The 15,101-nt window shown below is 34.7% G+C and overlaps 1 protein-coding gene across 27 annotated transcripts in view; it reads right to left on the bottom strand.

Moving 5' to 3' along the window:
* The window catches only part of FIP1L1 (factor interacting with PAPOLA and CPSF1), a gene marked incomplete at its 3' end in the record, with an annotated part of 64,233 nt that extends 49,572 nt beyond the window's left edge, over positions 1-14,661 (bottom strand). For 4 of the 27 annotated variants that reach the window (XM_081047239.1, XM_081047224.1, XM_081047221.1 and 1 more), the window contains exons 1-9: positions 14,360-14,640; positions 13,174-13,218; positions 13,031-13,070; positions 9,340-9,397; positions 8,131-8,234; positions 5,372-5,436; positions 4,697-4,804; positions 4,169-4,299; positions 3,809-3,877 (exon numbers count right to left, since the gene is read on the bottom strand). In XM_081047239.1, the coding sequence (XP_080903365.1) occupies positions 3,809-3,877; positions 4,169-4,299; positions 4,697-4,804; positions 5,372-5,436; positions 8,131-8,234; positions 9,340-9,397; positions 13,031-13,070; positions 13,174-13,218; positions 14,360-14,444 (705 nt within the window). In that variant the 5' untranslated portion in view covers positions 14,445-14,640. Of the gene's footprint in view, positions 1-3,808; positions 3,878-4,168; positions 4,300-4,696; positions 4,805-5,371; positions 5,437-8,130; positions 8,235-9,339; positions 9,398-13,030; positions 13,071-13,173; positions 13,219-14,359 lie in introns of all 27 variants that reach the window. The other 23 variants (XM_081047220.1, XM_081047234.1, XM_081047243.1 and 20 more) reach the window with 13 other exon arrangements.
* Positions 14,662-15,101: the final 440 nt, after the last annotated feature.

Raw genomic sequence — 15,101 nt, 5'->3', positions numbered from 1 at the left:
GAGTGAATGGCAAGGATCAATATTTGAGAAAAAGTCAGAAGACAAACTTCCACGGAGGAGAAAAAATTATCTATGCATGTGTGCACGTGTGTGCATATAAAGACATAAAAACATTTAAGAGAAGGTTGTGGTCAGTTTTTTCTTACACATACATGTTACCATTTCCACTAATCACTCCTCTTTTGCCCCTCACACAAAATTATGTAATTACACAAATATTTTTGGATACATATGAGTGACTTTATTTTTATGCCTATTAAGCTTCATCTCCTTTCATTTCACTAAAAAATAAAAATAAAAATAAATAAATAAATAAAAAATAAAAAAAACCAAAAACAAAAACGAAAACCAAAATCCTATTTATATTGAAGTGTATACAATACTTAAAGAATGTCAAAATGCTGGTACTCATTGAGGCACTAATAAATACATGGAGCTTCACTTGTACTAGTCTACCTGCTTGTTAGTATATTTGAAAATTTACTTAATGAAAAGTAAAAAAAAGTTATTTTAAAGAGGCTGACGGGTTGCTTATCTCTCTCTCACCTGACTAAGGATGAAAACAGTATCTTTGCAGTAGATATGCAAAGTACGTAAATCATGATTAAGTCTGTTCTTCTGACCATTCAGCAGCGTAAGTTCCCGTCCTTGTTCATTCCATTTCCACAGCACTACTACCGTGCCTTACCCATCTCTGTCTCCCTTTTCTCCCCCTTACATTAGCATACCCTGGTGCCAGTTCTTTCTCTAAAAACCAGGATTTGCTGATGCTCTTCTCCTATCAAAAACTTTCAAATGGCTCCCTAAATGTCTGCAGTCTAGTTTAAGGTCTTTATCATTATGGCCCCATTTCTATCATTTCAGGCTTCTCCCCAATCCTATCTCTCATCCACCCCACTCTCTTTACATGCTGTCTGGTTTTGCTCATATTGCTCTCCAACAACCATGCTCTATACCTCCCTCTCCTACTAATAAAAACTCATCTTTCAATTATTACCTCCCATTTGAATCCTTCTAGACTCTACAATACAGGATAACCCACTCTCTCTTCAAACTCTGTATTGCGTTTTGTCAATACCACCAACATAACCTGTCACAATATATTGTGGTTATTTCATAAGTACGTCACTCAGATCATGAACTCCCTGTCTTACTATAGCACCTAACACAGTGCTGAGCACAATGGAGGTGCTCAGATCTTTCTCACCAATCCTAATAACTCTAGTTCAAATGGTGGATAAGTGGGTAACAGCTTGGACTTTCTATATCCAACCATACCACGTGCTGTGGCCAGAACAGTGTTAACTTATAAGTCATTCTCCTGCTCAGATATAGGCAATTAACTGCTCCAACTCATACTGTTTCTAGGCTTTCTAGAATTGAACCACACCCTACAAAGCTATTACTCTACTCTTTTCTAAAAAGAACTCTGATCCAATAAGGATAATTTCTTAAATAATCCTTTCATTAATTTCATTCAATTAAAACATTGTTTCTTTGCCCAAGCCATTTCCTCAATCTACAATAATTTTTCTTCTCTTCTCCACACTCTCAAGACTGATTAAAATGTATATGCTTCTCCACTATTGCAGCCCACTTTAGACTTTAAAAAACAACACAGAAATAGAAAGAACCTATATATATTGACCAATGTAATTTATAATCTCAAAGTAATTTCTAATTAACTGTCATTTCTCCAACTTCTACAACATTTTGTCTTAAAACATTCATTTTGGCACTTCATACCTAAGAAATTTACCTCTGCATATTTGGGGTACCAATTACATCTTTATAATTTTTTTGTACTAAGAGTTGCAGAATAGGTAATAAAACACAACTAATATTTCTCAGTACCACAGAAATCTGAACAAGGGTATTTCTTAAATTTAAGGTGACAGAAACTTTTCTGAAATTCAATGTAAATCAAATTGCAGCCTAAACATACCAAGTGTTCCCACAAATCATTAGCTGCAGATTTTGAGCATTATCAATTAAATATACCTACAGACCACTATATATGTAAAGAAAAAATGTGAGCCACACACATTAAAATATACACCCTATTTACTTCTAACAGATGAGTAACATTTAACCACATTATCAAGATAAGAAAAACCACTAGACTTCATCCATCAAATTCAAGTCTTTATTCATTCAGAGTCAAATCAGAATGGAACAATGACCTTCTCCTACACAATCAAAAGAAACTTCAAAAATAATTTTTCAATAGATAGTATGTGTATTTAAAAAAACAGAAAAACAAAAACAAAACTCATTCACAATGGCTACCTTCAATAAGCAACCAGCCCCTAGGAGTTTCTTTGTATTTTTTAGTTTTAGAAGCCTACTGCAAAAAAACAAAGTATACAGAAGCTGGAAGTTTACAAAGGAAATTCTCCTTAGACAAAACTACAAAGCACCACTGCAAATGAACTATTTCATCACCAAGACAACTTTTTAATCTATTCATTATAATCATATATAACAATATACTCAATGCCTAAATAAGTCGATACCACCAAAAAGAACCTGGTAATCATTTAAAATAGGATAGACATCATCACACACTTTCAAAATAGTTACAGCAGAACAAGAACCAAATACTCACCTAAAGTAGGATGTAAATTAAAATTAAATTCTCTACACAGAACTGTGTCCAGCAGAGCGGCCACATCTGCGGATATAGCACATGCATCGCATAAGGCAGTATTTTGGTGGACAGGGCTGCAGCCCCAAAAGGGGCACAGAAAAGTTCCTGACCACAAAAGTTCCTTGAGCATACAAACAGATCTAAAAGGCACTCCCAGTTTTCACCCCGTGTCATTCAATACAAGAATCAAGAATTAAGGTAAAGAAAGAAGAATACACACAATCAGGTTTCCAGAAGAGTTTGTAGGTTGCTGTGTATTGCAGAAGTACGAAAACATAACATTATTCTTTGGACTGGATCTCTGATCACAGGGAATGGAGAAACCCGAGGTAAAACATGATACCCAAGTGGTAGCATCAACCTGCAAGTCCCTCATTAAACCTACTCCTTTTCAATATTAATTTTAAAAAATCAATGGCTTTGTTCTATTTTGTTGAGTTTTTCTTAGGGACTCAAAGAATGCCTAAGGTTCTTGAGGTATCTTAAACTACATCAATAATACCAGTGTCATATAGATACCGTGTTTCCCCGAAAATAAGACCGAGCCGGACCATCAGCTCTAATGCATCTTTTGGAGAAAAAAATTAATGTAAAACCAGGTCTTATTTTAATATAAGACCCGGTCTTATAAAATACAATGTAAGACCGGGTCTTTATAACATAATAATAATATAATACTGGGTCGTATATTAATTTTTGCTCCAAAAGACGCATTAGAGCTGATGGTCCAGCTAGGTCTTATTTTTGGAGAAATACGGTAATAAACCATCTTCCTTACATCTTTAAAAAGACGATTAGGAAAACTAAGTTTCCAATTCTGATAAAGATTATATAGCATGACATACAGGGAGAGCTTAGCCTGTTGGCATTAACTTTTATATCCTACAAACAAACATATACTCTGACTCAAAAATAAAATCACAACATATAGCAAGAATAGTTTTACTTGGCATTTGTTAGTATAATAGGCTATAAATTCACATGCTCGCAAAAGTGGAGATAAAACAATAATCAGCAAATTTGTAAGTCACCAGGAAGCTGAAGGTTTGGAAAAAAAGGTAGCTATTTCCACTTTAACCTCATTCCTTGAGTAGTGGTATGGGAGCAGACTCAAGAACAAAAAATGAGAGCAACCAAGGATAAGTTACTAAAATTCACCTTAAAAAGATTGAATCTGCCATCTTGGATCTCTGCACCTGGTGTAACTTCCATAGTACAGTCTTCGGCCTAAGTTAAATAACATATTCCCCATTAAGATACCACATAATTTTTAATTGATAGGCCATATAAAGACAAACTAGCTGTGGCTAGTTATGTGACTTGAAACTAAGAACATCAGAAAATCATTAATATGAAACTCTGAAAGGGAAGGGGAAAAAAACAAACATGGTAAAAAAAATGGAATATTTAAACTATCACATAGCGTTTAATCTCCTTTATAAGGAAAAAGTGATTTATTTGGGAAGTAAAACTGGGACAGTACAAAGGCTGGGTTATTTTGGAACATTTACTAATTACCGTAATTTTATTTGTAGTAGAGGTAACTGGTATAACTTCAAGTCCCATTCGTATCCTCTTTTGTTTTTCACAGTAAGCTTTCCAGGTATCTTCATTAAATCCATAATTAAAATAATCAGAAAGATCAGCACCTAAAGATAAAACACACTTTTAGTGTACAAATATTTCAATTCTATTTTTATGCAGCATATAAACTATAAAATATAGAGTTCTATTAGTCTATCACCCCTTCTAATTTTAACAGTTCTCCCAATTACCACCATAAAACAACAGAAGTATAAAATTTTTTTATCAAAATTATTTCCTTTGGAAATGCATCATAATAAAAACAATATGCAGGCCTACTTTTATATAGTGCTAGGCCACCAGCAAGATTTAAGAGAACAGGTCATTATTACTCTCATACGTTTAAGACTACAAAAATGACACACAAAAATAATATTCTAAACTGATACCAAAAAACACTTTTCTAATGACTGCTTTATACTAAAAATCTTTTGAAACTGATATAATCTACAATAATCTTACCAGGTTTACGCCATGGTTTATCTTCAAAAGAATCCAAATCTACCTCCAAGAGTGGAACTCCATTAATGCTTCCAGGTGCATCAAGGTCTACCCCTTTAACTTTGGTTCCTATTTTAAAAAATTACAAAATAGTGAAGGAGCTATGTTAGCAAGAAGCTAAGAGATACCACAGATAAACAGAGAACACCGACACTTTTATACTGTTGCTAGCACTAAATATGGCAAAAGTTCCAAGCAAAGCAATCGAGTAATGTTTACTAAAAATAAACGGTGAGGTCAAACTTCATGGTGTAGCTATAAGATAAAATGGATAGAAATTAGGAACTTATTATTTATAATAAACAATTCCTTAACCAATAGAAGTTACAAACCTTCATGTTTCAAATCACTATTTTTGTACAGTCTGTGAGCTAAGAAAGGTTTTTACCATTTTAATGGGTTGTAAAACAAAGTAAAAAGAAACAACAAACCATGACAGAAACCTTATGTGGCCCACCCAGCCTAAAATATTTATCATCTAGTCCTTACAGAAAAAAAGTTTGCCCATCTCTATGATATACAGTCAAAAACTGGTATTTTAAATTGAGCTATAATAGTTATTACAATCAATTTATGACCTATTCAGATACATGCCTTATTTTTTCCTATTGATGCAGCAGCAAATAAAAATTTTACCTGTAGTTCCATAAACTCTTCCTCCTGTCTTAATGTTAAGATTTACAGGGGCTGTACCGTAACTCCTAAAAACAAATAAAAATTATTCTGAGGAACTTAAAATAAATAAAACCAGCAATATATTCAGTGTGTACAAATAAATTATACACCCACATAGTAATTGGATAGATTGACATTGGCTCACACATTTTAGAAAATATTGTAAACTAATTTTAAAAGTCTGTCACTTACTCAATAAAAGTTAAAAACAAATATTTTTTAAATGTCTGATTTGTTTTCCATCTCAAAAACCTACCTGCCACTAACTTAATATCCCACTGTAACACACTTCACAGAAAATTTGGCTCGGAGGGGAAGAATAGTTATATGCTGTCTTCATTTCCTCGCCTCCTAGTTATTCAACATATACAGCAACCCTGCAAGAAATGAAATTTCTCCACCTTGTTTCAAATCTAGTGACCCCCTTTTAATCCTTCTTGCATTTGATATGGTTGATAAATCAATCCTCTTTCAAATACCCATGGAGTACTTCTGTCCACAAAACAGAAGTTATTACCTAAAAAATGCTCTTTGTGTCCTAACAGCTAACAATAAACAAAGTTAGTATTGTTTATTGAACACAATTTGCTCTTTAAATGTGCTTGTGCACAAAGTAAATATTCACCAAATTTTATTTTCTCACTGGCTTTCGTTCAGTTTTCAAGGACTGTATCCTGAGATGTCAAGGTCAAATAAGATTCAGAAAGACCTGTAACTTACTTTGAAATGCATTAAAAATACATTTAAGAAAGATGATTGATGAATGAGTAAATGTGTATGAATGGATAAAGCAAACATAGAAGAATGTAAATTGTATAACCTAGGTTACACGTAACTGGGTGTTCACACATCAATCCCTTCAACTTTTTTGAACATTTGAAAATTTTCATAATCAAGTATTTAGGAAAACATAAACACAATTGTTTTGAACATGCAGCCTTATTTAGTCAATAAACCTTTACTGAATATTTACTATATGTAGGGCAATATAAGGAGTAGGAAAATTCATAAACCATGGTTTCTACTCTTAAGGAATTTAGAGTCTAAATGTGATAAACATGTACAAACATAACTAGCATGTTTCCCCCAAAATAAGACCTAGCCGAACAATCAGCTCTAATGCATCTTTTGGAGCAAAAATTAATATAAGACCCGGTCTTATTTTACTATAATATTTTACTACAAGACCGGGTCTTATACTAATTTTTGCTCCGTAAGACGCATTAGAGTTGATTGTCCGGCTAGGTCTTATTTTCAGGGAAACGAGGTAGATTTATGAAACTAGAAATTGCTATAAGAAATAAAGTTCAGATAAATTACTATGGGAGTCTATGTGCATATAAGAGTTGCATACAATTCCTACCAAAAAACTGGTCGTATTAAGAAAATAAATCACCATTTGTTTTAATTATCTGTATTTGCAAATACAAATAATTTTATACTAGTATTTACTAAATATGCAATGACTGTTATAGTGTTATATTAAAGTGTTCCTTTCGCATAAGGCAGATGGTAAAAGCCTATTAGCATAAAGGCCTACTAGCATTATATTATAATCCCAACACTATTTACTTACTTTAAGTGGGATGAGAACATCAAGAGTTATCTACCCCTAACATGATTAATTTAGTCTCTCCTCAACTCTGCTCCCTAAAAAGTTGCTAGGGTTTTAAAATCACAAAGGCAGTCATTATTATAAATGACTATTAAACTATTACAATTATAAATATAAAACTATTACAATTAACTAAATTACCTTTAAGCTTCCTGAAATAAATAACTTGAAAAAATGGCTCTACTGAAGAAATAAAACGTTCAAAAGTACTTATGTCTATATTAGTTGATTCCAGATAAGGCTGCTTAATGAACTATATAGTATTATACAACAAATAAATAAAAAGCTTATTTTATGTTCCCAATGCACAAGTACATTATATAGCCAATCTGAAAAACACAGAACAAAATACTCTTATTCTAAACACCGTAACAAAATCACCATCTTTAATACATTCCCTTCCAATATTTCTGCAAAATTCTTGAAGTGCTCAGCGAGTCAACCACAGTCCATTCACTTGTTTCAGTTTTACCCACTATAAAACATGAGACAACATATTGGCCTAAAAAGTCTGCAGGATAATTAACAACTTGAAAAAGACACTATGACGAGTGAAAAGAAATACTTTTGACATTGTTTTTATTGGACAAAAAATTTAAAAACCTAAACTCAGGTTTGGATAATAAAATCGAATAAAAATATAGATGCAAACAGCAATTTAAGGTTTTCTAATTTTAACTAAAGAATTTATTGTATTCAATTCATTTATAAAGACTAATTTTAGGAATCAACTACTGCTTCCATGTAATTTCACCTAATTATCTTTAGGAAACAAATGGTGAACTCCCTTGTAATCATGAGATGTAACATGTAACACTAATACTTCTAGGAGTGCAACATAATGATTTGATATGTTTAACTGCAAAGTGATTACAATAAGTTCAGTTAACACAGATTGCCACATATAATTACAAATATTTGTATTTCTTGTGAATGAGAACTTTTACGATCTATCTTTTACCAACTAATGGTGAAATTTTAAAGAGTTCTTTCATATCATGGTAAAATGGAAAAATTTTTAAATAATGGAATCAACCACTAACAGTATGGTACAGGCACACTACTTTTGATTTAGTCACACAATTGTTACTTAAAAATAACTTACCCATACTGTGGCGCTCCTGTTTTAATGTCTCCTATAGTGACATGAACATCATCCTCATCATCATCACTGTCACTATCACTATCATCTTCAGTCTCCGTCACTTTCTATACCAACATAAACAATTACAAGAGCCATTCAATAATAATCTATTGCAACATCTAATATGAATAATTGAAGTAACCATTTTGCGGTTAAGCTACAGTTTTATAGAACAAAGTTACAAGCTCTTAGCACTTATTTCAACTCATTGATAACTGATGTTTTACATGATAAAAAGGGATAAGAATGTGAAATAAAACCTTTTTACCACCACCTTTTGTAAATAACAACCTCGTGTTTTTTTCTAACTGTTCCTCTTGCCAAAAGGATCTAAGGCAATTTAGTAAGATACCCAGAAGATAAAGTTGTAAAAAAATAATTATTTGAGAAATTCTTGGTAAAAAGAATATGCAGTTAAGAGGAAAACCATTAATTTTAAAGAGTCAGTGTCATTGTTAAAAAGCACCAAATAGTGAAAGGACCATTCCTGGAATTCATTAACACCTACAAGAGGCCCTGCATGCAAATGGTTGATGGAATACTCTAGGCCTAGGAGTAAAAAGTAGGGCTATTTACAAAGGTTTTGTTCTGGCTATAAAAGGCTATCTTGTACTTAGTCACATACCAGTAATAGTAAATAACAAGTCAACCACCTAGGCAAAATATTTCTTACATACAAATTCAAACTTGCAGAATACCAATTTCTTTCTTTCTTTTCTTTTTTTTTACAGGATTAGAATGTTAAAATAGTCGTAGAACTAATGATACTTATAAACCCCCCCCAAAAACATCACTTTTAATAAGGTCAGATAGTGTTACTTATATATATTTTTTAAAAACTATGATAATAAAATTGGGTTTCAGGACTCAGATGTTTGCTTTTAAGATCAGACTATGATCTATTTAGGTGATCTACCACCATTAAGTTCCTTGAAAGAAACATCAAGCCTTTGTACATATCCTATTTCATCTGAAATCTCATCTGTAATCTCTTCCCACTACTTCTCATTGTTATACTTTTGATGGCACCAGATGAGGTAAGAGATATAAGAGGGGGCCTAATCTGGCAGGATATTCAAAGTCATACTAAAGTTTGGCTTTCTTCCTAAGTGGACGCAAAACTTGATAAAAATTTCAAACAAGTAATGAGATTTCAAAGCCTTATGTTACCGGTTTAGGTACGCCGTTTTCAGCAGTTTCTTCTTCAATTCCAGATGGAGGATTAGCACTAAAAACAACAAAAATAAGTACACATGCCTAAAATTACTTTTCAGAAGTACAGATCGAGTATACTGGTATTTTTAAACTATGCCTGATAGTTTCCTAAAATGACTGTCTCCACTAGATGATACAAAAATGGATAGTGAAAACTACCTGTTAAATTCCACTATTCCCAATGCCTTGCATACAACATGTATTCAACATCAGAAGCAGAATGGAACTGCCTCAAAATTTGTTAATGATGTCAAATTTGCAATTTGATGGTTAGGTATAATTTGAGTTGTTTTACATTTTAAAATATTTATCACACATAATTTTACTTATCCTAAATCCTTTTATTTTTTTAAGTTTATTGGGGTGACAACTGTTAGTAAAGTTACGTAGATTTCAGGTATACAATTCTGTAATACGCCATCTATATATCACATTGTGTGCTCACCACCCAGAGTCAGTTCTCCTTCCATCACCATATATTTGATCCCTTTTACCCTCATCGACCACCCCCTTCCCACCCTACCCTCTGGTAACCACTAAACAAACTACTGTCTGTGTCTATGTTTTTGTTTCTTCATTTGTTTGTCTTGTTCCTAAATATTTATTAAACATTCATCATATGCCAGGTTACTACTGTAATTGCCAAGGACTATATAATAGCTTCCTCTTTTCAGATTTGTGGTATAATCACGTTAATTCTTTTAGTATTCAGTTAACATACATGCTTCTTCCTGGCTTTGTTTCATCAATCTTATTGGATGTATGATTTTTGTTGCATAAAAAATAAAATTTAAGATAAAAAAAGTTTATCTTCATTTAAGACTAACTTCCAATTTGATACTAATGGCATCTCCAGACCTAATTTTGATGCATTAAAAACCAAATTACTTTTATGGCCAGTTAATACCTGAATTTGCCATTATAAAATTATAACAAAATATATTAACACTTACCCTCATATGTCATATTCAAGTATATGGCAATTAACCATCAAATAAAACTTCTAGTACTACAGTGTAATTGATTTCTTATATTTTTAATAATTATAATTTCCCTAATAGGAATTAACCATTAGCCTCATTTTATAGATAAGGAAACACAACTACAAAGCAACTAACAATTATTTAGTAGCATTTCTTTAAAAAAACAAAAAGTCCAGATGTTCAAAGATCTTCTCATTCACTTTCTGTAAAGCTTTTTTTATATAAATCAATTTAATTTCTAGTGATATTTTATAATACAATCTCCAAAAAGTAAAATGAAGCATGAAAACTGCTATCTGTTAAGTTTTCATTATGCTACTGCTTGACCCAAGACAACAAATATACAACTATACTTCTTCAGTGCATTTTACCTCCTGCTTAAATAAGCTTCCAGTAGCCAGAAACAAGTTCAGCTTGGTTTTCATGTCACAAAACTGTATGGTTAGCCAAAACAGATGGATAAAATATGAGAGAATTGCAGACAACATAATGCCAGTAGTTAAGAAGAACAGAGGTTTTAACAATGAACCAGTCACAAAAGAGTTGGGGAAAACTTGAATAGCAAGGACTCAGGGCAATGCAATGATGTACCAAGCTGGATACTAGAATACAGGTGTGGTGAAGCTCTTTTCCCCAATAGACTTTTAAAAGTTTAATTCTCTATCACCATTAAAATGCTAAAAACATGGTGGCATTATAAACTATTCCTAGAAAAATATTATTTTAAGGGTAGAAGTTCTCCATAGGATGAAATAAATTTAAAAGCTTTCCAAATAAAGTTTTAATAGGAATATATACATTTTGACAGTGATACTCAGGGAAGGTAGATGGCATCTGTCTAGTAAATTTAATCAAGCTGTATATCGAGGAGTTAAAATTAAAGAATGTTCAATCAAAAAATACGCTTCAATTATACCTTGTTATCAATTAATTTCTTGACCAGCTGAAAAACAGGGCCTGAAGAACTATTTCATTACTTTCATAACTGTAAATTACAAAAATCTTCACTTTGTGGTTGAGATTAGCATTAGAAACTGGACTGAATACATAAATTTCAAAACAAAATGATAAAATCAGACAATATAGCAATGAGTTAAAAAAATGTCTGCCAGTATCGGAGATATTTTTCAGTGAGGAAGAATATTCTACTAATACCTATTTTTCACTTCTCAATTCTTCCTTCCCTTCACTTATTTTTAAGTAACAGCTTTGAGATATAATTCACATATCACACAATCCACTCATCTGAAGTGTACATCTCAAGGGCTGTTAGTATGTTTACAAAATAGTGCAACCATCACAACTAATTCCAGAACATTTTCATCACCCCAAAAAGAAACCTTGTATGTATTAATATTCACTCCCCATTTTGCCCTGTACCCAGTCCTGGCAACAACTATCTTCTCTCATGGATTTACCTATTCTGTCCGTTTAATACAGAATCATATAATATGGAGTCCTTTGTGACTGGCTTCTTCTACTTGGCACGTTTTCAAGGTTCACCCATGCTGTGATACACGAGTACTTCATTCCTTTTTACTGCCAACTAGTATTCCACTGTATAAATATATCACATTTTATCTATCCCTTCATTATTTGATGGACACAAGTTATTTCCCCTTTTTGGCTATTATGAATAATGCTGCTATGAGCATTCATGTACAGCAGGTGCTCAAATAACATCCTTTCGTTCAACATACTTTTGTTATGTTGATGAGATGCTGTAGGAACATAACTTGCTCATATCAGTGGTAAAATTGGTCTCCTTTTAGGTAGTTTCACTTAAAATAGCAGAACCTATCAATGAAGTGAGGACTGTACAAGTTTTTGTGTGGGTCTGTTTTCATTTCTCTTAAGGTATTTATCTAGGAGTGGAATTCCTGGATCATATGGTAACTCTTTGTTTAATCTTTTAAGAAACTGCCAGAATTTTTTCCAAAACAGCTACAACATTTTACAATCCCACCATTAGTGTATGAGGGTTCCAATTTTTCCATATCGTCACCAACACCTTTTACTGTCTTTTTTATTACAGCCAAATATTTTAAAACCAAATATTCTTTAAAAGCTGTTTTTTTAACCACCTCTTCCCCATTATACAACACTAAAGAATCCGGTCAGAGCAATGTTAGCATATCCATGAACTTGTATGTGTGATTTGTTTTGAAATTTAGAGTAAGTTTCTGGTTCCCTGTACATGTTTTGTAAACAATATTCATACCTTTCTAGTAATCTAACGAAGGGAATTATTAATTCGTTTGGATTTAAATAAATACAAAACATTGAAATTACAACCAAAGTGCATTATACCATCAGAAATATTAATAAATTGTGAAAGTAGTAAGAGATTATTTTCAAAAATTTAAAAATATTTTTTTTGGTATCCTAATGGTTATACTGCATACTCCACTGTTGAGCTCACTTAAGGGTAAAAACTTAATAGTGAAAAGTATTTAAACCCCTACTAGCAAATAAACAGACTGGTTTAAGAGTAGGTCCTGAAATAGGAATAAACTGCAAAAGATTCATTGTCTTCCAACCTTTATTCAAAATGCTGTAATCAAACCAAACCAATGATTGTAATGAAATAATTATGATAATGTGTTGCTAGAATCACTGTTTCACACAACCTGTGTTAAGCATCAACAAGAAATTTCACTAACCTGGCATTTTCTTCTTCTGGCCTTTCAACTTCATTTTCATCTACCAAAAAGAATACATAAATAAATAAATACAATTAACGAACAAACTACTCGTATAGAAACCAGTATTATGAAAATCTGAAGTGATCATCACAAGCACTAACCTAGGTCCTTTGCCAAATCACTGTGCACATGCACGTCCCATGGGCCTATAAGCACATCCAAAGTTAGATCACCTTATAATGACTTAACAAGATATGTCTTTCATGAAAAATAAAAATAAAATCAGACTTGACTTCTATGAAAACAAACTTAACAGGTATTCAAGACTTCCAGATCTTTGCAAAAGAAACCCTATACATTTACATTCTAGAGTATTCCTCATGCTACATCTTTCCACGAAAGATACTTAATTTATGTTACAGGTTGATGAAAATCCACGTTTGTCAGTCACATCATCAAGGAGCTGCAGGGTGGCCAAACGTGTGCTTTCACTACACTATCCTAAAGACAATCAAGAATATACATTTTAGACGAGGAACAAATATTAACTTTCAAATCTAATATCGATTAACAGACAAGAAGGGACTGTGACTTAACAAAAACTATACAGACGTCGAAAAAAGTCCCCTTCAAAAAGTACAAGATGCGCTAAACGTATTTCGAAAAAAGAAACACGAGACGACAGTGAAAACGGTGAGCCGAAGGGACACATGGTCCTTCTACAGTGCGGTTTCCAGAGCAGTCTCTTAAACAAGAAAAACTTCACCTTAACACAGGAGACATTCGGGGTTCTCTTTAGGGGCCACAATGTGTTCCATCTCTGTCTCGCTCTTTTAATTATAATTATTTTTAAAAGCACGACTTTCAGACAAGGAGGTACCCTTGCCGGTGCATATTCCATACACACTGACCATCAAGAAACAAGACGTTCGTTGTACGGCAGCGACTTTATTTAGCTATTATTACAGGATGATTGTTTCTGAAAACAAGCGACAGGAAGGGCACCCTACAGCCAAGGGGTACGAAGCGACACAGCGACGCGACTCGATGGATACAAAACCCAAGAGTGAAGAGCGCGAAGGCGCGGCGGCCGAGACCCGAGGCCTGGCCCCGCGGGCCGGGTCGCACCCCCGCCGCCGCGGCTCGGGGGACGGAGCGCTGGGGGCCCCGGCGGCGGGAGACGGGCCGAGGGGGCGGGGAGACGCGCACGCCGCGCTCCGCCTGCCTCCGGCCGGACGGGAGGCCCCGGACGGCCGCCAAGGAGGCCCGGGACGCCGACCGTTTGTGGGCCAGGAGCAGAGGCCTGAGAGAACCCAGCAGAGAGAGAAAGGACAGGAAGTTCCGTACCGCCATAGAGCCACTCTTCCTCCTCATCCCCTCCGGTCCCGCCGCTCAGCTCCGACACTAGGCGCTCGACCTCGCCGGCCGACATGGCCGCCCCGAGCACAACTTAAAGGCGGCGGTCAACAGACCCCCTCCAACCCCTTCCCCAGCCTCGCTGCCCGACGGTGCGAGAGGGGCACGAACCCGCCGGCGACCGAAGGAAGGCTAAAACTCAAATCCACTGGAGGCGGCCACGGCGCCGGAGGCGGCCAAGAAGTCTCCGATACTGACCCGCCTGCGCACGCGCAGCAGCAGTCGAGCGGCGCGAGGTCTCTAGGTGAATCCGCTTCCGCAGAGGCGGCCAGCTGGGCCTCTTTGCGCGTGCGCACCGTACTTGGCCCCGCCCCTATGGAATCCCGCTGTGCCTTTTTAGCCTTGATTTCTCCCTGGGAAACCAGGGTTCCCCTCCCCCAGCCGCCTTCTAATAACCCATATTGCCTTTCCCTGTGAGTTCTCCATTGTTCCCTTCTGCCCTTGATGCTTTATTTTCTCAACCATTTTTGCTATCTTTCAATCTTCTGAAAGGCCTTATTTTATTCTCTACGTGTTTTCTCACCCTTGATACAGAATCGTCAACTTCCGTCCCTTTTTCCCCACTAAATAGGGAAGAAATCACAATTCATGGCCGCTTTTTTGAAAAATTAATTTTAACAGCAAACAAAAATTAATTTTAATATATACATAATGCATCCTCCCCGTTAAAATA

This window comes from Rhinolophus hipposideros (genome assembly GCF_964194185.1).
Source record: "Rhinolophus hipposideros genome assembly, chromosome: 1".
NCBI classification, from domain to species: Eukaryota; Metazoa; Chordata; class Mammalia; order Chiroptera; family Rhinolophidae; genus Rhinolophus; species Rhinolophus hipposideros.
The sequence above is the reverse complement of the archived record's forward strand: the minus strand, read 5'-3'. Positions and strand labels throughout refer to the sequence as shown.